Source organism: Oxyura jamaicensis, chromosome 2 (assembly GCF_011077185.1).
Source record: "Oxyura jamaicensis isolate SHBP4307 breed ruddy duck chromosome 2, BPBGC_Ojam_1.0, whole genome shotgun sequence".
NCBI lineage: Eukaryota > Metazoa > Chordata > Aves > Anseriformes > Anatidae > Oxyura > Oxyura jamaicensis.
Window position 1 is genome coordinate 63,553,133 of NC_048894.1, and position 24,323 is coordinate 63,577,455.

A 24,323-nucleotide genomic window follows, 5' to 3' on the forward strand; every position below is an offset into this window, starting at 1 on the left:
TTTTTTTTTTTTATTTTTTTTTTCTTTTTTTTTTTTTTTTTTGGAGAGAGAGTGCAAGTGAATTTGTAGAGAGAGAGATTCAAGTTCATAATTTGTTCTGTGCTCATAGACAGCATGCAAACAGTTGATGGTGACGTGACTGCACAGCTAAATAAACATGGTGAAAGGAATCTTTATATTCATGATCTTAATTTGGGCTCTGTTCATCTTGAGGCCTGATGTAATTCAGATGGCACGACTGGCAACATCACACCTATTCTCCCAGGACCAAATACCATTTATCTGAAAAAGCATTCTTAAAGGATACACCCATAGCCTTCTCATATACAGAGGATCTTTCACTGTTGTGAGCTGAGAAAAAATTGACTGTACATTGATTTCAGAGAAATCAGAGGGAAAAATGTCACAGCATGTGTGACATGATGGGGTTTTAGAGCACAACTTCTTCCTAGTGATGTGTATCCATCAGTTTCTTTTGTGGCAGCTGCTAGGCTGAGGGGTAGGTGCATGCCGGGGCTCCCACATTGCAGGGTGAGGGAGTTTGCTCTGGTATAAAGTGGCTGGGGCATGGTCCTGAGATCAGGACTTAGGAGGTACTGCTGCTTCTGGAAGTCTGGAGAGAGATCCATAAGACCTGAGGACACACTGATTTTTTCAGTCCCATGATTTGTCTTCCATATGCAGAGGATCTGTGTTTTCCTTGACATACCAGAAAGAGAAGGGTTTTATATGTTCGGTTAACAGGAAAAAGATCTTTTCATGACTTTTTGCTTACTTTTGTAACTCAGGGTTGCAAACTTAGTGAAGTCAATGAGAATTTTGCCTTTGGCATAAGGATGTCATCTCAGGATTTTCTGTTAGATGCACATCTGTAACGTATGTGGGAGGTATATACAAGAAATACATTTCTCCATTTCCAGTTCAAACTGAACCTCAATTCCTGAGGTTGGTCCACAGTGCCAAAAATGAAACCATCATTCACTCTCCAGCCTTATAGATGACAGCAATGGTGAACAGCTGTGGTGGACAGCTTTCAGTATTGTGTCATCTGAGTGGAACTGGGAGATGTGGTGATAAAACCTGTGCCTCTGAATCTGGTCCACACCCTGCCTCTGCCAGCACTTCTGGGGATGAATTTTGGTAGCCAATTGCCAGTTAGAGGAGATAAAGTGATCAGGGAAGCAGGCAGGATGTTTTAATTACAAAAACAAAAGAATTCCCCGTGCTCCGTTTTTTTTTGTTGTTTTGTTTTGTTTTGTTTTGTTTACCTTCCCTGCATTTCATTTTTCAGTCCATTTGTTCACTAATGTACCTAATTCTCATGATATCCTATTGCTGTTGATTGGTTAGCATTGCTATTGATTTGTTCATGTGATGAGAACTTAGGAGAATCTCCTCCACCTAAAGACTGGTTTGTTTTACATATCAACAGGTTTGGCCATTTAGTAACTGTGGGGGACGGGTTTTCAGCTGGAGGAAATTTTCATAGACAAGTGAAGTCAGTGAAATGATAATAATTTATACTGTTAACTGCATGCAGGTCATGAGAGAGCCTTTTTTCATACCTGTCATGCTAGGCCTGCCTTCTGTTTCCAGATGACCTGTGGCTATCTGGCCAGTGATGTTTGTGCTGTAGGTGTTTGTAGCTGTGGCAGAGGAAATCCAGCTCATCTGCATGCTGTTCAACTTCATTGCTTTCTTCAGAGGACCTTCAGCTTGGCCTTCCCTGAAAATTTTCAAGGAACCGCTCACTTGCATCTCACTGAGCTCTCCCTCAAAAGGTATTTTTTTACCTGTTGCTCTTCTTTACTTGAAGGGGAAATTATTTCCTTTTTCAGAGTGTTTTTCAAGTATGGTATAGTGTCTGGCATGCTGAGGAAGGGTGATGTCTGTGTGGAACAGGGCCACATTGTGCAACATTTTGGCTCTCTTAGAATAAGGAGCATTATGCCTGCATGGCATTGCATAACCTGAAGTAGCACCAGGCAGTGAAAATTGTCCTCATTACTTCCAAACAGACCTGTTTGTTTAATCTGTTTTTGTTTACTGCCTTATTTGTATGGCCCCGAGGGAGATGCATGTATGTAGAGAAGAGATATTAGGTTCCATAGGAAACTGTGTCCTTACATGGCTTTTTTTTCCAATAGCATGGTTGCTCTCTGATACCTGAGAGTCATAGGTCAAGGACAGAATTTTCTGCCAAGAGTTCATTCCCATGCATGAAAGAACAGGAGGTTCAACATGTGAGACAATCCTTGTGTTCAGTAGTGTATTGGTTTCCAGAGTTTGTACCTTTTATACTTTTATATGCAAGAGTAAATTAGGGGTTTTCAACAGCAGCACAACTGTCCTTGTCCAAAAACAAATTGATGACAGGTGGTAGTGAAAAAGAAAGAATCAGTTGTTTCCATCTGAACTTTTACTTGTTTTCATGTTTTTATAAATACAGATCCTTGACAAACATTTATTTGAGAATCAATTTAATCATTTTTTGGAGGTTATGCATACACATCTGGCTTTATGTCCCATTTGATTATTAAAAGAAACTTCCTTATGCCACAAAAAAGTGAACAACGTAATAGTATTTTTTTGGAATTCTTTCTTTTGCACTGAGAATTTTATTAGAAGTATTCATAATAGTCAATAGGGTTGCTTCTATAGCTTAGCAATGGGCATATTTTTGCTATTTCAAATTTTCTTTGCAGGTTTTCATGATTCTCTGAATTTCTGGCATCAGAACATGAATTTGGCAGGCACTTTCTTTTTGTACAGTACTCATACGGTAGTCATTACAGCTCTTCAGTCTTTGGCTATTAAGATTTCACATGCCTCAGGAGCTACTTAGCTGTTCATTCTGTGAAAGCCTATTTTATCCCTTTCATTCCTTATGAAATAAAATTTACTATTTCTTTCTATCATTATTATGTGGGCCAAATCCAGCCCAGAGGGGCAGTCTTTCCTGGCTGAATAGCTCCATGCTGCTTCCATAGTTGTCTGGCAATGCTGTATTGGAAAAGTAATGTAAAAGTCAATGGTTATATGTGCAGATGCCACACTACATGTGTATAGTATATTTCTTTTGCATATAAAACAATTCAGTGTTTAGTTTTTTTTTGATATTATTAATTTCTTGTCTGTCAAAAAAAAAAAAAAGACTTCAGTGGTTAAGATCTGGATTATCAGATATCACTGGTATAGTCAGGTACCAAATCAGTCTAAATCTGGAGCTCTCTCTGGATGTTTTTGTAAATAAAAAATATTATGTTTCAAAACTTAATGGAGATATGTGTGGAACTGCATAACTGTCTGATTCAACCCTTATGTTTCCAAGGAGCCGTCTAAAAGCCACGGGATACAGAGGAACATCAGATTTGTAAAATTATGGAAGTAGTAGTGAAAATCTTCATTGCTGCCTTCTTTTGGATCTTATGAAGTTCCAACCCAGTGAAGCAATTTTCTTCTAGCTCCTCCCTGAATTATAAGTAAAAGCAATCTATTCATTGTAGTTGAAATTGTCTTTTGGAGTGAAATATTCAAGCAGTTTTTAATTCTTAAGTTCATTAAACTTCTTTGTCCGTCTCAGCTGGAAGGTAGCTTTGCGTGCTTACTGGGTATTTTATTTTCTACACGTAGTATGTATCTGGAGGGTAATTCATAATGGAACATGATATTGTAACTGATAACAAAACAATATAGAAGACCAAGATTACCACAGGCATTGCAACATCACATATTAAAGCCAGTTATGATGAACCTTATTTCTTTGCTCCATTTAAAAAATAACACTGTAATGAGGCCCTGCATATTTACCTTTTGGTCAGTTGAATAGTTCAGAAGTGATGTATTCCAAAAATGGCTTCACTGGTTCTTGTTGGTTGACTTCTTGTGCAGTCAAGTGCTCTTCAGAATCTGCTTCTTTATAGCTATTGCCAAATATTATTTCATATTTTTGAGTGTATGTTCAAAACATGTTGTCAACATCTTCACTGAAGTTAGCAGTAAAGCAGTAAAATTTTTATGGCATCTGTAACTAATATCCCAGGTTGTCTATTGGAACAAACTGTTTTCTAATACATTTTTTTTTAAAAAAAGAAACATTTTTTCTTAAGGCTTTACTGAGGTGAGAAAGAAGGCTCCCCTAAAGAAGCACTGCAGAATGGTACTATTTACCAGCAGGATAAAGAACAAAAATCTCTGCTTTTGTCCCGCTGCATTCTTACTCTGAGCTTGGGACTAGTTACAGAGCAAAAATGGTGTAGGATAGCAATGAAGGTGGTGACCTTACAGGACTTTCCTCTGAGGTTTCAGTCTCTGATGTTGCCCATTTCTGTCTAGTCTGGTAGTGTCACGCTTAGCAAGCAATGTCTGTTCTCCTGTCATTTCTTTGTGGGAGTTCCGGGTAAGGTCGCTACTTCATCTGAAAATCCGGTGGCTCAGAAGGTAAGAATGCTCCTAAACATGTGGCGTGCTTTGCATTTGCCATTTATTTTCAAGAGTTTGGGTGAAACTCTGCACAAGAAGGTTGGTGCAAGGCTGATATTGTGTATAGTTCCCAAAAAGCTGAGAATTGCATAGAGTCGTAGAATGGTTTGGATTGGAAGGGACCTTAAAGACCATGTAATTCCACTCCCCCTGCCATGGGCAGGGACACCTCCCACCAGACCAGGCTGCCCAAAGCCCCATCCAGCCTGGCCTTGAACACCTCCAGGGATGGGGGCATCCACAGCTTTCTCAGCAACCTGTTCTCTTTAAGTAGTCTATCTGCGTGGATACCTGTTGTTTCAGAAGTGGAGGTTTCTGAGAAGGAACAGCCAGATTTTCCCAAAAGTTTTCAAAGGGTATTTTAGTGCATGGCAGTGCTAAGGACTTTTAAACACTTGTATGTGACACAGAGTTGAAGCAGTGAGAGCAGCAAAGAGAGATCTCATTTTTCATTCTTTCAGTATCTCCTAATACCATTTGCAACTATGGTTTTATCATATTCAGATACTTTTCTTGCCAGGAAAATTATGATTCTGCCATACCGTTAGGCAGCCAGCACTGGAAAGTTTACTCATACTATGCAGTTATAGTAATTCTCAGAGGATGTTTATTATTTGAAAAACAGAGCTCCATACAGGATGAGGAATTCTTACTACAATTAGTTCTCAAATTAATGTTTCACTACTTAATTAGATCCAGATTTCTTGGCCTGCATCTTTTGTAGAAGAGGCATATTTTTTTCCTTAACTGTGGTGGCATCTGGGGACCGGGAAGCCTCCTTTTATCACTTCAAATACCTGTGTGTGTAAAACACAATGGATTTGCAAAGTCAGACCAGTGTGTTACCTTGCCTTTCTCAGAAAAGAGTGAAATTTGGATAACATGCTTGATAAAGTGTGGAGGTGTGGTTTCTACTGTACTTTTTATAGAGGAAAAAATGACTTAGGGGACAGTAAAAGGAGATAATGGTGGGAGAGTGGACACATTTTGTTTATTCACTTTTTTCTTGAAGTGTGAAAATGAAAAATCAAATTACCTCAGCGTAGCAGTAGAGGAAAGACTTGCTATTTTTTTAACTTTTTTAACTTTTTTTTAACTTACTGTTTTGGGTTGCCTGTCTCCAAAACCAAGTGTAAGCATGCAGATATTTATTCTCAATACAATTATGGGTATTCTGTGTCTTTCTCACAATTTTTAGTTTGTTGCTTAACTTTAGGAGAATGTTTTCACATCATACATACCTCCATAGGTAGGGTATTTTAAGCTTATAAATCCTTAATGTGAAGTAACCTAGTCTTTGAAGTAGAAAACAGTTGGTCAGGCAGAGGTGGAGGCAGAACTGGGTGTAATTCAGATACATTCAGGGTACCTGCTCCTTAACATGGTCAAGCCAGGCCCAAGTGACGCACAGCCTGGCACGGAGGCACAGGCTGCTGCTTGAGGCACTGCCAAGTGTTGGCATCTGCTTAGCTGGGTCCCAGTGAATGGATTCATAGTGGGTCAGCTGGGCTCTCCTCTTTTATTGGTGTTCGGAAGTCTCACACAGTCTGAAACACACTTTGGTTCTCTGAATTTCCTTCCTCTGAAAGAATGGAAAAACTCACTTAGAAAGCTTGTATGTCTCTGCAGGATATGTATTGTAACTGAGATGCTTATATACTGTAGCAATAGTAACTATAAACATTGTTCAGTGTGTTCATTGTCCTCTGGATTATTGTTATTATTATTTACCATGGAAGTATTCTTCAAATATCCAGTATTCTCTGACACATTGGCCTAATGAATTACTTGCTGTCTGCAATTGACAGACGCATTTATAATCAGTCTGGTCTATGTAATTATCCCCAAAAATATTTGAATGCAGTTTTGTGCTTTAGAAATCCATAGATAATTCTGTATTTCAGAAAATGTCACTTAAAATCTTATGAAAAGGGGGAAAACAATATGTATATTATGTTAGCCAAGAAGTTAATGTGGTGTCTGAACAAACATCAGATATATCAACAAAATTCTGCTTAAATCATTATTAGTCTGAACTGTTCATGTAGAAATTATACTTTGTTACAGCTGATCAAAGCAGCCTCTGGGTGCCACCATGAGCTTTCTGACTTGGGATATACCTGTTATTTGGAGGGGTTTAATGGATCTGCATCCAGTAGCCTTCTGCATTCTCTGCTTGTTCGGTTGCTTCCGGAAAAAAGCACGCTGATGTGGCTCTCTGAGCCTCACGTCCAAAGCCTGGCCACACTGATAAGCATTTTGCTGGGGAAGATGGACGATATTGTCACAACCATGATGTAAAAAAAATAGCTTTTGCTTGCTGTCCTCTAAAATTTTAAGGATAGGGAGAATTTCTGTGTAGATAAAATGGAAAAGGAGGTGAGCAGCAGCTGAACTGCCATCTCACCCACAGTGAGAGTTTCCTCCCTGATTTTTGCTCCTCAACCCACCTAAACTGTAATAGCTCTGTCCCTAACCATCTACAGGGTTAACACAATACAGAGAATGTAGGAGAGGAAGTACCCCAAGAGACACAGCAGACCAGAGAAAGCAGATAAATGAAAATGATGTAAGGATTTTCCATGAGTGAATTCATTTTTCTGAGTTTCCACACTCTCACTACTAGGATTTTTGTAGTTACGTGTAGCAAGTGACTGCATTAAAAAGGCCCCAAAGAGTTTTTTTGTTTGTTTGTTTGTTTGTTTGTTTTTTAATGACAAAAAGATGTTTCAAATAACTTTAGACTGCATAAAATATGTTATGCTTGCCTTCCAGCATCTCCAGTGATTACCTATTTTAGATAAGTTGGTAATTGTGTTATGTTAGGTTTTGGATGCCCAGTCCCTGGAAGTGTCCAAGGCCAGGCTGGATGGGGTTTTGGGCAGCCTGGTCTGGTGGGCAGTGTCCCTATGGCATGGGCGTTGGAACTAGATGGTCTTTAAGGTCCCTTCCTACCCAAACCATTCTATGATTCTATGAAGACTTTAGCTTCTTTTTTTTCTTCTGAATAGAAAAGGTAAAAAACACCTGATCTAACACCTGTAAAAATCAGTGAAACTTTTCTGGCTGATCTCATGGGGCTTTGGGTCAGATTAATGTATAATTTTGGAGAAGGAGTTATATGGCCTGATTTATCTCTGTGTATCTGACAGATGGAAATTGTAAACAGTGGCAGTTACATGATGATCTGCTGTTACAATGCAGAAAGAACAATAATCTCCTAATAGCCAGGGGAAACACGAGAGATTGCAGGGAAAATCTGGTATATACAAGAGTGATTTGTGCAGATGTGTTTCCTTGCAGCCCTCCTCATGTATCTTAATGTTGGGCATTCAAATTATGAAGATGTTCAAAATCACTGGTCAGTTTTGAAAATCTTGCCCATTAAATGTGTAAAAACACAATTAGAAACACCAGAAAACTACAATATGCAGATGTAGTTTAAATTATAAATAAAGTCATTTGTGCTTTGAAAACAGAAATTATTTTTTATTATAGTATCTGTTACAGGAACAGTAAAATAAACTAATTTTTGTATATACAGAAGTTCTGAATTCATATTAATTAAGGAAGCTCAAATAAAACGGTGACTCCCTACAAGTATAACATGCATGAGCTCTGTGTTGGGAAGAAAACAGATTTTTAAAAATCTAGGTAGACATACCTGTTTGCTAAAGACTTCAGTTTGTATTTGTGTCACATGCTAAATGGTAAACCTATTTCTGTCATGTTTTAATCAGCATGGGTCGTCTAAACATGTTCAATAAGTCTAGTGACCTTTCCCTGAGTCATGGAAAACTTTCAGCTGTGCCAGTGCAGTATATTTATACCATTATTATTTACAGGTCTTGTCCTCCTTGCTACTGTTTCTTATAACTGTCCCTGAATGAAAAATAAAGATGTCAGGTTTTTAATACAATTAAAAGGGCTATAAACTTTCTTAAAAACATAATTGTATTCTTAGCTACTCTTACTATTGGTGATTGCCTTCTTCAGGAACTGTTGTTCCTGCGATGGACTAACAGATAATCTGTGAATTCTCCATTGAGTACACAGATGTGTACACTAACGTGAGTACTCAATAGTTTGAAGGGAAAGATTTTGAAATGCATGTTCATCTATCAAATATTTATATATTTGCGGTCCAGTTGATTTTTAAGAACATACGGAGCTCTGTCAATACAGAATATTATAGGTAGGTGATTGTTTTCAGTGTAGACACTAATTTGGTGCAACAATTTCATTGCAATAGCATTCACAGTATCATGTTTAAAGATGGATAGTTCTTTTCTTTAGATGAACTCTATGTTGAATCTCATTCTTGCAGTTTTTCTTTTTTGCCTTTACATGCCACTTCGTTTGGATATTGCTTTAGGGAATCTATAGTAAGATTGTTAGGATAAAACAAACCAAATCAGGCTGTTATATGTTTCTGTCTCTAAACCACTTTGTAGCCAGTAGTTCCCTGTTAGTTTCTTGTGATGCATCATGGATATTGCTCACAGGGTAGTCCTACAATTTATGACATGGCACTCTCCTTCAAATCCCTAGCCTCCCCATGCAATAAGAACAGAGGCTCAAATTTCTGCTGAGACTCCTCAGAGAGGATAGACAGTCACTACCATTGCTTTTGGAAGGTCTTGGAAAATTATCATAGAATCATAGAATGGCTTGGGCTGGAAGGGACCTCAAAGATCACGCAGTTCCAACCCCCCTGCCATGGGCAGGAACACCTTCCACCAGATCAGGTTGCCCAAGGCCCCATCCAGCCTGGCCTTGAACACTTTGAAGGATGGGGCATCCGCAGCTTCCCTGGACAACCTGTTCCAGTGCCTCACCACCCTCTCATTAAAGAATTTCTTCCTTATATCTAATCTAAGCTTACCCTCTTTTAGTTTAAAGCTATTAAATTGTCACCAAAGGTAGTTCAGCACCTCTGGGTAGGCAGCGGTGTTGAGGATCCAAGTCAGTCATAGAACTGATAATTTCAGGACTAATTTGTAAGCTTATCTGCTACCAGAGTGGATCAGCCACCAGTATTCAAGCATGATTTACATGTAAGGCAGAGAAGGTCTCTGAGTCACCATGTAACCTGCTCCTCCATCCTGGGGAAGCAAGGCTTTATTTGGCATGTTTCTGACCCCTGCTTTTCCTGTGAAATCTGGAACGTAAGAAGATTCAGTAGAAACCTGTTCCTGCAATGCCTGCACATAGTGAGAATCTCAGTTAAACCCTTCTTGATGAAAATGATGCTGTTTTCTTCCAGTGCTACCTACAGTGAACAAGAAGAACGATTGGTATTATTTTTTAACTTCTTATATACTGGATAAGCTTATTGTGTCTTGCTTTTTGTAGACTAAACAGGCCCATTGTGTCATGTTTTTTAAACATCACATTGTTCTTGCTGTTCTCTGGACTATATCCAGTCTGTTTATCTGTTCTCTTAAGTGTGGCATCCAAAACCAGGAAGAGCATTACCACTCTGACCTCACCATGGCTAAGCAGAATAAAATAAATGACCTCCCGTGTCTTGCATATCATGATGCTGTTAGTAGGTCTGAGAGTAAGCTTTACTTTTGGTAACAGGTCCATGTCCTGTTTTATCTTCAGTCCATGATTTACAGGACTCACAGATGCTCTTGTTCAGAACCACTGTCCTAGCAATTATTTCACTTTTTATATATGTGTTCATGTGCGATCCTTGCCCTCTTTAACAACTTGCACTTGTTGATGATGTATATAAATTTTTGATATACATTGAAGCTGATGATCTGGATAAATCTGATCTTTTTTTAAAGTGCTTGTGACCCTTTCTGACTGGGTTTCATTAGTGAAGTATGCTCTACATCAGGAAAAGCCTTTATTGTCTACAACCAGGCCCAAGATAGATCTGTTTCAGGGGAGGGAGTATCTCCATTTTAAAGGGCTTCCCAGTATTGATACTGAAAACTTTTAGCTATTTTCGTTCCTTGCAATACAGCGTCTTGTGGATTTGAACTTGCTTCATTACATTATAGGGAAGAAGCAAAAGCATTTTGTGGACCTGCTTACGGAGATGTGGGCAGAGGGATAGGTGAAGGCAAGACATCACTCAGCAGATATGTGAGGGCTGTAATTCTCTGCCTTTAACTTCTAATCATCATGGGATCCCTACATTCAGGCCTGTGAGGAATCGCACTCTGCTGTGCTCCTGCCTGCTGAGATCTGGGTGTCCCTTCTCAGCTTTAAATCTGTTCCCATTTTAAGGCACGTGGTCCTTCTCTGCCTGAAGTGAAGGTAGCACTAACTGTAGGCTTACCTTCCTATAGCATTACCATTTATTGTACCACAGATCAATGGATATGTGTTCAAAATGCCATTTGATTTATAGCAATGGAGCTATATTTTTTTCCCCTAATTCTTTTATTTTCCACACTTGCAGTCAACTCCACCTGGACTTTTCATGCCCTGACTCTTTGTATTTGAATCCAGTCACTAATTTATGCACTCAGCGAACAATATTGTTTTTGATTTATAGCTGCTGAAGGAAAAAGACCTGCACAAAGAATTCTGGATAAAACGAAGAAATTATTTTTACATTGGAGGTGGGGAAGAAGAAAGAAGTGCAGTGCCAGAACTTCAGGTTACATTTATTTTCAGTGAAGTGAATCTCCATCTTCCACAAAGTTTATTTAAAAATAAGCTATACCCAGATCTTTGGATAAAGATGTTAGAAAGTTAAAGTGTACTTGAGTTTCAGACTGTGTTGTCCGATTAGCCTAGCTGGCCTGATTTCCAAAATCCCTTGAAAATAGACATAGTGTTTTTTTTATTTTTATTTTTTACATTGGACAGATATCTGAAAGACCTGAATCATCCCTTTTAAGGAAATCATTGCAGATGGAAGGTGGAAATCATTACATCTTGGGGAAGTAATCTGGTACAAGTGAATATCCTCACAAATTTTTCCAGAGAGTATTCCACCACAAAGTAAAAGTTTGGTCTATGAGAAAAGGGACCTACTCCCTATCTGTTTTAAAGGGCAATCTGTTCTTCAAACTTCTTTGTTATTACTTTTTATACAGGAATTCATACTGAAGAGCAACTAACTGGCCAAGTGTGTGGGTGATAGGTTTTACAGTCTTAATGAAGGGTAACAGTTCTCTTGAATTTCATGTATCCCTGTTCATATAGTATGCAAAGATTCTTCTCTGTTTATATATAGAAGTGAAGATGTATATGAAGCTGCAATGCCAAATCCTAGCTGAAAAAGTATTATTTATTTTTTATTTTTTTTTAATTTATTTTTTATTCCAAAATAAATGCCTGGAAAAGGGAGATTGTTTAAGCCTAGTTATTTGTGATTGTGGACTTCATTCTTTTATGACTTTCTTATGTGTACAATAGATATTGTTATATTGGGGCAGAGCTAAGATCCAATTTAATACCTTGTCTTTGAGCCTATTTCAGAGAAAGGTGTAAAAACTCCAGATAAATCTGACAATTAGAAGTAAAATTAAAAACAGAAACACAGATATGTCTTTTCAGTATTTTTTTTTATTTTTGGAAATACTCTAAATTATTGTAACAATGATTTTTCTGGCTATCTCTACCTGTTACATTTCCACTTCCTTTTTTTTTATTTTTATTTTTTTATTATTTTACATTTTTCCAAGCCCAGAGAGTGCCTTAATATAATTGCAAGCTCAAAAGAACATTTACACATCTCAGTTTTAAGCAGCCACTCCTTCAACTGAGTTATTTACTTCCCTTCTGTTTATAATGCAAAGAAGATGAGAAGTATAATAACTAAATGATTATGTACCTCAGTCATTTCCCTTTTTTTTCCTCCTCTGCCATTCCTAAGGTCTTTAATAGATATTGAGATGAAAGCCCTGGCATTCCTCATTCTTTAGGGTCTTCTCTAAGCCCTGCTATGATTTCCCAGTAACCTGTATTATTGTTAACATACCTCACAAGCCTCTTTATGGAAGCCAAACAAGAAAATAATCCCTGACCTCAAGTATATTTTGATATCATGTGTCTCTACTAGGATATACCATGTTCCCTAGGAGGTGGTACTATTAATTGGAAAGTATTATGTTATTCTGGCCACATCTTCTAATCCTTTTGTTTTGAACTATGCTGTTGTCTACTGAAGACTCCAGTTCACAAACATACCATTATTTATGGAAACACACAAATGCTCTCTATTATAGACAGTACATCTTTTAGCCCCTTGTAAAACACAGCTCCCTTAAACACAATGCTTTATTGTTTTCCTGAATATCAACTTAAATTAGAACGCATTCTTCTCAGGGGTACCATTTGATGGATCAGGCTGTTTATTATGGAATGTCAAACTATAAAAAAAGAACCGCCAGGGAAACAATGTTCTTGCTGAAAACTTATTTCCTTTAGTATTTGCCAAGTAGCTAATCTAATTTATGGAAAAACAATTAAAAGAATAAGACATTGCCCAATTTTTAATAAGTTTTGTAATTATATTTTATAAGTTTTTTTAATAAAAAAACTTATTAAGAATTAAAATTAATAGAATTAGACTTATTAAGAAATAAAATTAATAGAATTAAAAATTAAGTTTTTTTAATAAAAACTTTTTATAAGTTTTTTTTTGTAATTATATTTTAATAAGTTTTGTAATTATATTTTATATATAAATAAGTTATGTAATTCTTCAGCTAATACAGTTTTGACTTCCAAATTTTGATTCCTATATTTTAGATCTTCTTTCCACATGAATGACATCATTAACAAGATTTAAACTGCCTAATTCTCTCTGCTTTGGAAACTGGTAATACTGTCAGTTCCTCAGATACCTTGCTAATTACATACCTGTTACAGAGGGCTTGGTCATCTTGAAAATAAAAAAGGCTTTTACAATCTGTGAATGATTTGAGTCAGTCTAAAAAATTCTGCTTTTACACAATATCAGATTACATTTGCTGTCACATGTATTTGCACAATACTATATTTGTACAATATACCATAATCCAGCATCACTGCCAAACATGTGAGATCAAATATGGTAAATTACTGTTGTTGTTGAGGTCTGATACACCAGAAGAAAAACAGAAGTCTGAAATTACCGAAACTTCATGGGAAAGAGGAAAAGATTTCCCAGAAATATACTGAAAAATGAACACTTCTCAGTCTTGAAGTGAGCTAGCCAGAACTTTCCAAAAGCAGATGAATGCTCTTGACCTGAAGAGTGTTTATCAACTGTCTGAATGTCTGCTTAGCAGTTTTGCTCCTTTGAAAATTTTCTTAACCTGAAGAGAGGAGAAGATTATATTTGTTCTACTAGAGGTTCCCATTCACTCAGTACATCTTTCTTCGGTAACAAATCTGTAGAAAGCAGTATTGTCACAAAAATTTTATGGGCAATGTTATCAAGAGGGTATAAGATAACTAGAATTACAGATTTCTACCTGTCCATGTTCACAAGAACAGAGGATTTTTTTGGGATATTTCTAGTGGAATTTCATCTAGTTAGAAGTGTTTCTAACTTCTTTCAGAGTATTTAAAAGCATCTTTTTACAAATAGAGATGGCAAAGAATTAAATAATGTGACAATGGCAAACAGATGTTCCACACATTCAGTTATCTCAGAAAAAGAAGGCAAAGTTAGCTTTGGAATAATTGCAGCGAGCTCAACTTGATATTATAAATATCAAATACTGTTCCCTCCTGAGCAATGCAACAGTTCTGATACAAATAATGCATAAAATTTTGCTTCCATTTTTTCAATTGCTTCATAATAATTACTAGGTAGTATAAATCCTGGCTAAAGTGAGTGGGAGTTTTAATGATACAATAGCTGCAGCTGGGAAAACTGAGTCAACAGGTTAAAATCCTGGATACATAAAACCCCATATGTCTTTGCAGGAAAGGAACATGTTTTACAAGAGCCATTGTTCCATTGTTTTCTGAATTGTGGAATTGTGTTTCTGTTCTTTGTTAATACAATGCCTAGCACAACTGATTCTTGATCTCTGATTAGTGGCTCTTTGGTGTTATGGCAATTGAAAAATAAGGAATAAGAGGAATGGAATCTTAAGGCTCCGGTACTGTAAGTTGCTTGTCCAAAGCCACAGAGTGAAATGATGCAGAGCCAGTTTTAGAGCACAAGGAATTTCTTTTACCCTGTCTCAGCCTCAGACCATTATTTTGCTTCTCTCTAGCAAATGACCTTGTCTGATGTGCTTCGATATGTCTTGCATGCTGCTACCAGCACCTCGCTCCTCTGTCTCACTACAAAGGCAATTAGGCAGCCAGCTTCCTTCCAGACTTGAGAATTGAGAGAATCCTATGGAAGTGTAGAAGTAGACACCAGGAGTAGTGCAGATGTGTTGGATGGCATGCTGATTAGCATGCTTCAGAATTGACAGCTGGGAAGAGCATTGGGCATTTTTTGGCAGGGCTCAGTGCAGAGGCACCTGAAGAAGAGCAGGTAGCATGGTCTGAAGTCTAATGACTTTTTCCTCACCAATTTTTTCCATTTTCAGGCCCAGACAGAGGGAGTATTAAGGATCATGAGAGAGTCCTAGTAAGGGCATAATGTACAAAGTGCATGAGGCATAGGATGGGGTAGGATGAAATAGGACAGGAAAGAAGGTAAAATAATTTCAGTCAAGCAAATAGGGTAACTTGTCCAAGTAAATTCTGCAAATTGCTTTGGGCTTTCTTGAAATTACAGCTAAAGGAATGAAATTCATATAAAAATAATATTAATGGTGGGCACAGCCTACAAATATGTTGCTACTTTAGGAAGAAAAACAAAAACAACAAACTAATCACAAATCATTTCCTCTTCTGTTTCTTTGCCAAGACCTATTTTCAGGACTCTGTGCTTCCCCTCAAGCAGCCAGTGCACCTAAAGCAAATAGAGGCAGTATACATAGGACTTAAAGGAAATTAATTAAAAATATTTTGGTTTAAAATACACTAGATTGTAATATTTATTACAATCATACATTTCATTATTAATTTTGGCTAGTAAATGGCTCTGTTTATAGAGCAACAACTTAACCATTCGCCTTTCATATGCAATTAAGCTTAGATCCAGTGTAATCAATCTTATGTGCTAGTTAATTCCAGGACACACACACATGAACAATTCTCTTTAAAATTTAGATGTAAGGTACATCAGAGTGGAACAATGACAGCATAGATATGTTCACCAACTTATCCATCAGTGTTGTTCACAGTGAGTAAAGCCACATTCTCTGTGGTTCTCATCTTGTGTGTGTGCCACCGTAGCCATTGAGTTCATACCAGCAGTGGTTCCCTGCCTCTCCTGCAAGCAAAAATGTAGGTGGTGGAGCCTCTTGCTCTGCAGAATGTGTGCTACAGAGATGCTGAGTGATGAGTTTTACTTACTTGGATTTTTCACATTCTTTTTTTCATTGTTGCTGTTTTTATACACATATTGCCATCTGCATGTAAGAGGCAAAGTCAAGACACTAGGCTTCTTTGGATCATGGCCCTACTTCTGCAACTACTGAGGTCATCTTACTGAAGCCACAGTGGCTATTCATGAGCTGGAAATTAAATGCTTGCATTTGTCAGATTGAGGTTTGAACTACTGCTTCACTTGAGTAAACATGGTACGTCTCCCTCATGCAACTATGTCAATTCTCAGGTTACAAAATGTAGAACAAGAGATACTTGTTCCATGAAATAATTTCTAAGGGAAATGATAAGGAAAAAGAAAATGTGGAAAAAAATGTTAAAAAATAATTAAAAAAAGATCATGGGAGATAAGTTTTAATTGAAGATTTAAAAAATAAATGCAAGAGAGTACATTATATTTCCAGTAGCTTGTACTGCTTAATTAACATAATGGGGTTTTGTCCTTTCACAAGATTTTGTCATTCAAATATTTCAAATGTCGTTAGGCTCATCTGTAAGGCATAACAGGCTTTGATAAGGAATCAGGTAGTTCTTCAATAGTATGCTCCGCAGTGTTGCTGACATTCTTTTAAGCATGGTTACACACTCCCCATAATGCAATCTTAAAATGACTTTGTGTCAGGGTGAGTGGGTGAAGTGATTCCTATCTAATGTAGTTGTATAGTTCAATAATTAACAGTCTCAATTGTTTTGATGTCTACTCTGTTTTATGTAAACTTTACTTCCCCCTGAAAAGACAAGGGCAAGGAATTATATTTCATCTTGTCCTATTACATATGGACAAGATGAAGCTGTGCCAGGGAATTAATCCCATCCCTTTCTTTTCTCTAGAGTTACTGAATGATAGTAGACTGTAGCCAAATATTTCAGCCGATATATTCACGGGATGCTTCTAATTATGAATGTATAGTTCTAGGGGATTTAGTTCTAGGGGATTTTGAGTTCTAGGGGATTTAGAGTGTGGATCCTGACTCTCCTTGTCCAAAGGTGCAGAGCACTCCTGATAGTGCTCTGAACTGTGCTTTGAACAACTCATTGTGTGATAGGTAATGTTAAGTACCCTGGAAAGTTGAGCTTCTTGCATTTTTAGTTGTGTATTCAAAATCAGTTGATATTTGTGATAATTTCAATTTCTCTCTGTTTTTATGTCATTATAAGGTAAGGATGATACCACTTTCTCTAATAGGTGAAGTCACTGCATTTGTGGTAGAAGCAACTATCGTAACTATGAAGTAAATGAAATGTTCATGAAGATGTTTATCATCTCCCCCTCAGAGCAGGGCTTTGTCACTCTAAATGTATTATACTCTAAATATAAAGGATCAGTTTAAATCATTACTATCAACTGATTTTGTTGGCCTCACCTTCTGGCCTCTCAAGCTCACTGATCTCCACACCTCTCCTTACCCCTGCCTTATTTTTTTCTCTCCTCTCCTTCCTGCTTTCAGTACTGCCTTGGGTCTGGTGGCTTCCAGAGAGAAACTGCCATTAGGAGGGACAGCTTCTCAGTTCTGCATTTGGAACCACGTGTTCTCTGCTTCAGCAGCATATCCCACTAAGCTACTTGTGTTTCCATTGAGGAGCATCTTTGAGAGTGGCAAATACCACATCTAACCCGCACAAAGAAAGGCTCTACCACATTCATTCAGCCTATGCAAACAGATTTTTTCAAAAGGCTTATAACTCAGCCAAATATGGGCAACTTCTTGTAAAAACTTCTCCCCTGCCAAATTTCAAGTTCTTTCTCCAAAACATGGAGACACTAGAGCTTTTTAATGAAAAGGTAATTTTTTTTTAAAAAAAAAAAGGTAATAATAAGATGTTTTTCTCTCAGTTGTTCTCAGAAAAGTTGTTCTGTTGTTCTCAGAAATGGCTGAGCCAGTTCAGCCTGATTTATTTATTTTGGAAAGAGTCAGCTGAGACAAACTTTCAGCATGGGAAATTTCAGCCGAAGTGATTAGCCTTTCTTAAAGTTTTGGCAAAGTTAAAAGCAAGTGAAAACGGTCTTAAACTGAGAAGTCAAAGGCAAGCTTACCTATCAGCAGTGCTCCTTGTTTAGTATAGGAAAAGATTATCTACATTAACTTTTTTTTGTTGTTTCAGATTCTTTGAGTATATATTGCTCTATAAAGATGCAGTGATGTTTCAGATTGAGCAAGTTACAAAGCTTTGTTCGAAGATTGCTCTGACTGAGCCATGGGATCCATATGATATCCCCTCCAATTCAACATACGAAGATCAGTACTACATTGGGGGACCTGGAGATCAAATTATGGTACAGGAATGGTCTGACAGAAAACCAGCCAGGAAATGTATGTGCATACTTTTGTTTCATCTTAATAATAATCATTGTCTCTGCTACCCAGAGAAAAGTAAAATTGTTCATGTTTCACCCCAGCCTTCCATATTTCTATAAGGTTTGCTGGAAGACATAATAAATATCCCCTATGTACAGCATATTGTTTTATTATCAAATATATTTTACTAATAAAATGTTTTGTATTTCAGTAGGATCAAATATGTCCAAGGGACTTGTTTGCATTTTATTCTGTACCATACAGATTTTGGCATGGAAGAGTGTTTCTTTGCATCTGAATCCGGCAGCCTGTATTCAAAACTTATCTGTAGAAGAATCAGTAATATAATTAGAAACACAAACTAGCATTCATCATATCTCTGGTAAAAGGCATAATAGAAACAAAACAGATATCAAAGTGTGTCTGCATTCTAGTATTTAATATTGTCATAAAATACATCCAAAACATGGCTCTGCAGCAATGGACGTTGTTAATATGCACCTAAGTTTTGTTACCCACAATGCTAGTAAGAAACATCTGCTCCTGAGGCTTAGTTCTGCACTTGGCAGCTGAACACCTGCATCATAAAAGAAAGTAGGCTGAATTTTCCAAGGTAAAGTATGATAGGTTTTGGATGCATAGCAATTTATTAGCAAATTGGCTTCAGTTTCATCTATTGTTTAGAGATGACCCAGACATCTATAAAAATAATGTAAAAAAAAGCCATGAAGTTTATGGCATTATTCAGCTAATGCAATACTTATGGTTATAGCCACCTAATATATGGACTGGTTATGAACCTGAGCATTTAGGCAGGGGAAAATTTCTTTCTTGAATAAAAGTAGAAAGAAAATGAAGGATAAGATCATTAGACCTCTATAACTAGGTCGATATATCCTCTGGTATTCTACAAGAGACCAATGATCACTCAGTCCAAGAATTTTGTTTTTCTGATCCAGTATTTTGAGAACTTTTATGGAACTTAATATCCAGATACCTTCAGTTAGTGATGTGTGATTTTTATCCTGTAGTATTTTGTATTTCCAGTGCTTTTCTATATGATCATTCTGAAAAAAATAATGGCTTAAATTTGTCTGCCCATCTACCTTTCAGACAATACTGGTTTGGATTCTAGAAATTATAATTGTTAAAATTGTGAAGATTTCAGAGGAGATGCGAATACCTTGGTAGCATTATATTTTACCTTATTTTTTTATTCAAAATTCTGATAAATGACTTGTTGAGGAAAAGAGCCCTCCATTACTGGAAAATCAAAACCAAACTCATTGAGATCAGGATGTTTTTAGTATATTAGGATGACCTGGAGAGGTATGTTCAAATATTGCTCAGTTTGACATCTTTTTTTTTTTTTTTTTTTTTTGGATACTGCACAGGCATTTCATCTCAGAACTTTTTCCAGTAATAGTCTGTTTCCAATAATGCCATTGTGGTACAGCATATGAAACAATACTGGAAGGATAGAAAACAAGTATTTTTGATTGCTGCTGAGTGAGAGAAAATAAGCCTCCTTGTGACTGGAAAAAAATCATACGGATGGTACTCAGAGGAACCATATTTTAACCTCATGACTTTCTGCTATCAAGAGATCTGAAATACATGAAACAATTGGATGAAGTGCTGTATGAAGGGGTAAAGAAAGATAACAGAAGGGGTGCATGTGATAAATAAATTTTAAAGTGAGGTTTTAAAAGTGAAGGGTGTTCAAAGGAAACTGCCTTGATGATATTGACTGCAGAAATAGAAGCAGATAGAGGTGATAGAAAAGGACAAGGGTAGAAAAGAGTGACAGAACAACTCATGAGATAAGCGTGTGGAATTAAACTCTTTTTTTTTTTTTTTTTTTTTAATGGATGGACTTGCTACATCACATACATGGAGGAGATCAGCATTAAGTGTATTCTTGAAGTAATGAGTGACCCAGTAGAAATGTTTGAGGGGAATAGGAATTACAAAAGATTATCGTGATCATGATACTGATGTTATGAGCAGATGTTGGTAAACAGAAGGAATGAGTTAAGAGATGGCTGAGAGAGGAGTTGTATTTGGAAATATTATTTTTCTTCTGAGATAAACTCTCAGTGCTTGAGACAATATGACAGAAAAAGCATCATGTTTATTTAAATTAAAAATGTGGTGAGTATCATCAGTGTACAAATGGTGCTTAAGATTTTAGATGGCTGTGAAGGCAGGATGTTACCACAGCAGAAGACAAGCAATTCATTGTGTAGGTGGGTGCAGAACCAGGCACAGGAAGGAACTGAATGTCTTAAATAGTTGTAGGAGCTAAGTATTTTAGAGTGTTGAAGACTGTGTTGAGGCCCAACAATGTGAAGTGGACCACAAGTTTTCAGTATTCACACCTTTCAACTTTTAAAGAGCAGAATGTAAGACGATATGTCCCCACGCTACCCAAGCTGGAGGCACCAAAATTTGCCTTCTAGGAGAACAACTCACTGAGCATTACATTGCTTTATCGGTGAAGTGAAGAAGTGCTGACATGGAAGTAGCATGAAACATTAGAAAAGATTGGATTTGTGCAAAACAACTAAATTTGTGACTAAGCAGAAGTGACATTCCTTCAAAAGAGGTAAACTTGAAAGGTGTTGGTATCATGATTTGAAATGTGCTCAACACCAAAATGTTAAGATTCAAGATCACTGTGGTGTCCAAATTATGCTAGCTTTGTGGCCTTTCTTGTGTTGCCATGCATCTGATAGGGAATGCTGCCATGGTAAGCAGACTGCATAGAAACCTAAAGTTAATTAGCTACTATTGGCCTATAGGATAGTAAAGGTCAACCTATTTCACTGCAAGTGCCATTGGATTTTCCAAAATTTCTTCAGGATCTTCTGCTAAACTGTTTCTCAATTCTTGATTAAGATTTTCAGAAAGATAGGCCCCATAAAGAAATATGGGCAATTCCAGCCTGTAGGTTTTTCTTGAGAAAGAGCCACTCTAACATCATTGTGACACTTTCATTCATGCTTGTCATCTAAAATAGTCAAATTTCTGCTTTGTTTCAGTGGAATCTTGGGTTGGCATTTACACAGTCAAAGACTGTTACCCAGTACAGGAAACCTATACAAAGAACTACAGCGTGACAACCTCCACTCGTTTTTTTGATCTACAGCTAGGTATTGCTGACCCATCAGTGTTTACCCCACCCAGCACCTGCCAAACAGCCCAGACAAGGAGAATGAAAGATGAATGCTGATTATGGACACTGGCTGCCCCAGGCAAACAAATATTAGCCAGGAGGATGGTTATTAATAGTCCACTGCTAACATCTAGCCTGATTTTTCAAGCTTCTTGTTGCTCTTTTGGGAATTGTAAGTTTTCATTTGAAAGAGAACATAAACATTTAACTGAATAAAATATGTTACACAAAAGATCTCTTTCATCATATTAATCTGTTCAGTGATGCACTTGAAGTACTATATAGTTGCCACTAAGATAATATTTATAGATATTTATTTAAACTATGGCTGATTTTCCTTTTGCAAGGGTTTTATTATTTATTTTTTCAAGAAGACGAAGCATAAGCAGACTGCAATAATGAAGAAAAAGCTAGATTTTGTTGTTACTTCTGGGGACTTGAGAGAAGGGGAAATATGTCCTTAGTAAGACCTCATCCCTGACCAAAAAATATTCCATTTTAAATAATGTACATCAAAAGTATGGAAATTCATTCTCTTGGTTTTGTTGCCTAATGTCTGAGCTGATTTTTTGCTTTCTGCTGGAATAGTTCTATTCACATAATGCTGGCTGACATGCAAAAAAAAATCCTTTTCTGTTTCTTGGGAGAAGGGCATGAAAGGAAGGGAAGGAGGGAGAGGGACGCCTCTAAAAAGTAAGTTTTCTTGCATTTACTGCACTTTTGGTGAAGTATTCCAGAAGGGTACAATTAGACATTTTTCAATTACATACTATTTAGCACTCACTTTTTGAGGTAATACTAGCTTTAACCTATGCAAAAAGATTGAGAGGTACTGCACTCTAAATGGCTTTAATGCTTTGTAAATATTTTCAAAAGTCTTTCCATACTCAAAGAGTATGGAAACACCATTGAAATTCCATACAGAATTGGAAAAAAATGTTCTTAGTACATAATTAGGAAAGCCTAAATCAGCATTCGGACAGTGCCTCACAATGTTGGGAAAGACAAAGCTGTGTGACCAGTGCAAGCAGGTGGAAGGAGGAATTGGAGAGAGAGGTTTTAGATGTCTTATGTATGGTGTGATGGGAAGGCACTGAGATCTAAGCTGAAGTGCCAATGTTGCTTTCCTTTGCACCTCCGCTATTGATGACTTCAATATTTGCTGTTCAGTCGGCATTTCAAACTTTGTCATCTCCACATCCTTTTCTGGTGGGCAGAGTGAAATTTTCTAAGGGAATAAATAACCAGAAAAGTGCAAGAAGTGCACATATTTTGCTTTAAAAAATTTAAACCAAATCTGTATGCACCTGCAGGTAATCAAAAGTATGGCACGTTGATGGATTTTGTGCATTTACCGAATGAAATTAATCATCCCATTCTATAAGTCTAGGCATGCATTTCATGCATCATTTGCAAATATGTTTAAAGCCAGGTTCCTGTGCTCTTGCACGTGCTGGGTAGTAGTTTGTTCCAGAAGTTGTCTAGCTGAAAATAGTGCAACACTGGGAGGTTTGGTGTGGTTTTGGGCAGAGCTAGCAAGTTCTGTTTCTTCCTTAGTGACTGCTGGACTCTTCCCCACAAATAGTGTGCTTTTCCAAGGAACCTTTTAGTGAAGAAAAATTATCCAAGTTGACAATGATAGGAAGTCTTGCATAAATAGGATACACAATTTACTACAGTCTGATAGTACCATAGCTGAGGAAAACTAAAGGCTTTCACCATCTCTGGAAGAGAGATGCTGGGCAGGCTTTTAGTGCTTTATAAGCTAATAGCTTTTTATACGTACACAAGTGGTACCGTAGCTATTTTCCTTTTACAGTTGTGGTCAGGCATTTTTTTTAGCCTTGTGCATAGTGAAAACACTAAAATTTAGATAGTTCATTAAAAAATTTCTCTCAGAAAAGACCATTCACTGAAATGTGCTAGTGGAAAAAAGGAGGGTGTTTCCTTGAACTTAAGATGCATTTAGTCTGTACCAGTCTTCTGTATTTTTGTGACAACCTAAAAACCAACTGCATATTGTTCTCATTAGGGTAATGATTAATATGCATTTCTTAATAACTGTTTCTTGCTGGAATCTGGAAGACATAATCTGGCTTGCAAACATGAAGCTGTGGTACCATATTGTTTGGGATTACTTTGTTGTGGTAGAGCAGATAGCTGAGTAATCAGAGTGCTTGTATTACGTTTTGCTGACAGTGATATAATTTCTAGCAATAATGTTAAATGTTCTTTTAAAAATGAATTAGAAGTCTGTTACACAGAAATGCTTTAAAAATGTTGCAGCAACATCCAGGGTGATTTTATATGGCTAAATATGTACCTCTAAAACAATGCTGGTGTCTTTGTCTTTATGCTCTGCAAATTCAATAAAGAGAGTTGTCAAAGAAATGACAAATTACAGATTTTTTGATTACTTGTTGTAAATTAGCCATGAACCAAATACAACGAACAAAATGCTTGGGTCTGATTTGTTACCATTTGCTGCACTTTGTTGTCATGTACCTCAAGAAACATTTTGTCTTTATGTGACTATACCAATGATTCAGTAAGAATGAACATAAAATGACTTTAAAGTAGGTATATACTGTGCTGTTACAGTAAGTAAAAATGGGGCTTTCCTATGTCTAGTAGTCTGGGGATATTTTTAATCACAATTATCATGGTGGAAAATGTATAATAAATTGGTATTAATATGAGATACATTATAGTAGGTAACAGTAGCAGGAACTCAGAGTTGGATAGTCTGTCAGACAAAGCTGTTTTTGTGAGATTTCCAGTGCTTTCCGGTTTTAGCTGGGCCAGAAACAGTGCAAATATAGATCTGCCTGCCTTTTTTTTTTTTTTTTTTTTTTTTTTTGTATTTCTGCTTGGAGGCTTAGCTGAAAGCAGGATGTGTAGAAATACAACATTGTTTTATTTAAAGTTAACCAAACATCCCTGAACCTCAA

At 37.0% G+C, this 24,323-nt stretch overlaps 1 protein-coding gene across 1 annotated transcript in view; it reads left to right on the forward strand.

Moving 5' to 3' along the window:
* The window catches only part of EPDR1 (ependymin related 1), a 30,509-nt gene extending 6,739 nt beyond the window's left edge, over window positions 1-23,770 (forward strand). Inside the window, exons 2-3 of the mRNA XM_035317200.1 lie at window positions 18,001-18,209; window positions 21,239-23,770. Of these exons, the coding sequence (XP_035173091.1) occupies window positions 18,001-18,209; window positions 21,239-21,429 (400 nt within the window). The 3' untranslated portion in view covers window positions 21,430-23,770. The remainder of the gene's footprint in view (window positions 1-18,000; window positions 18,210-21,238) is intronic.
* Window positions 23,771-24,323: the final 553 nt, after the last annotated feature.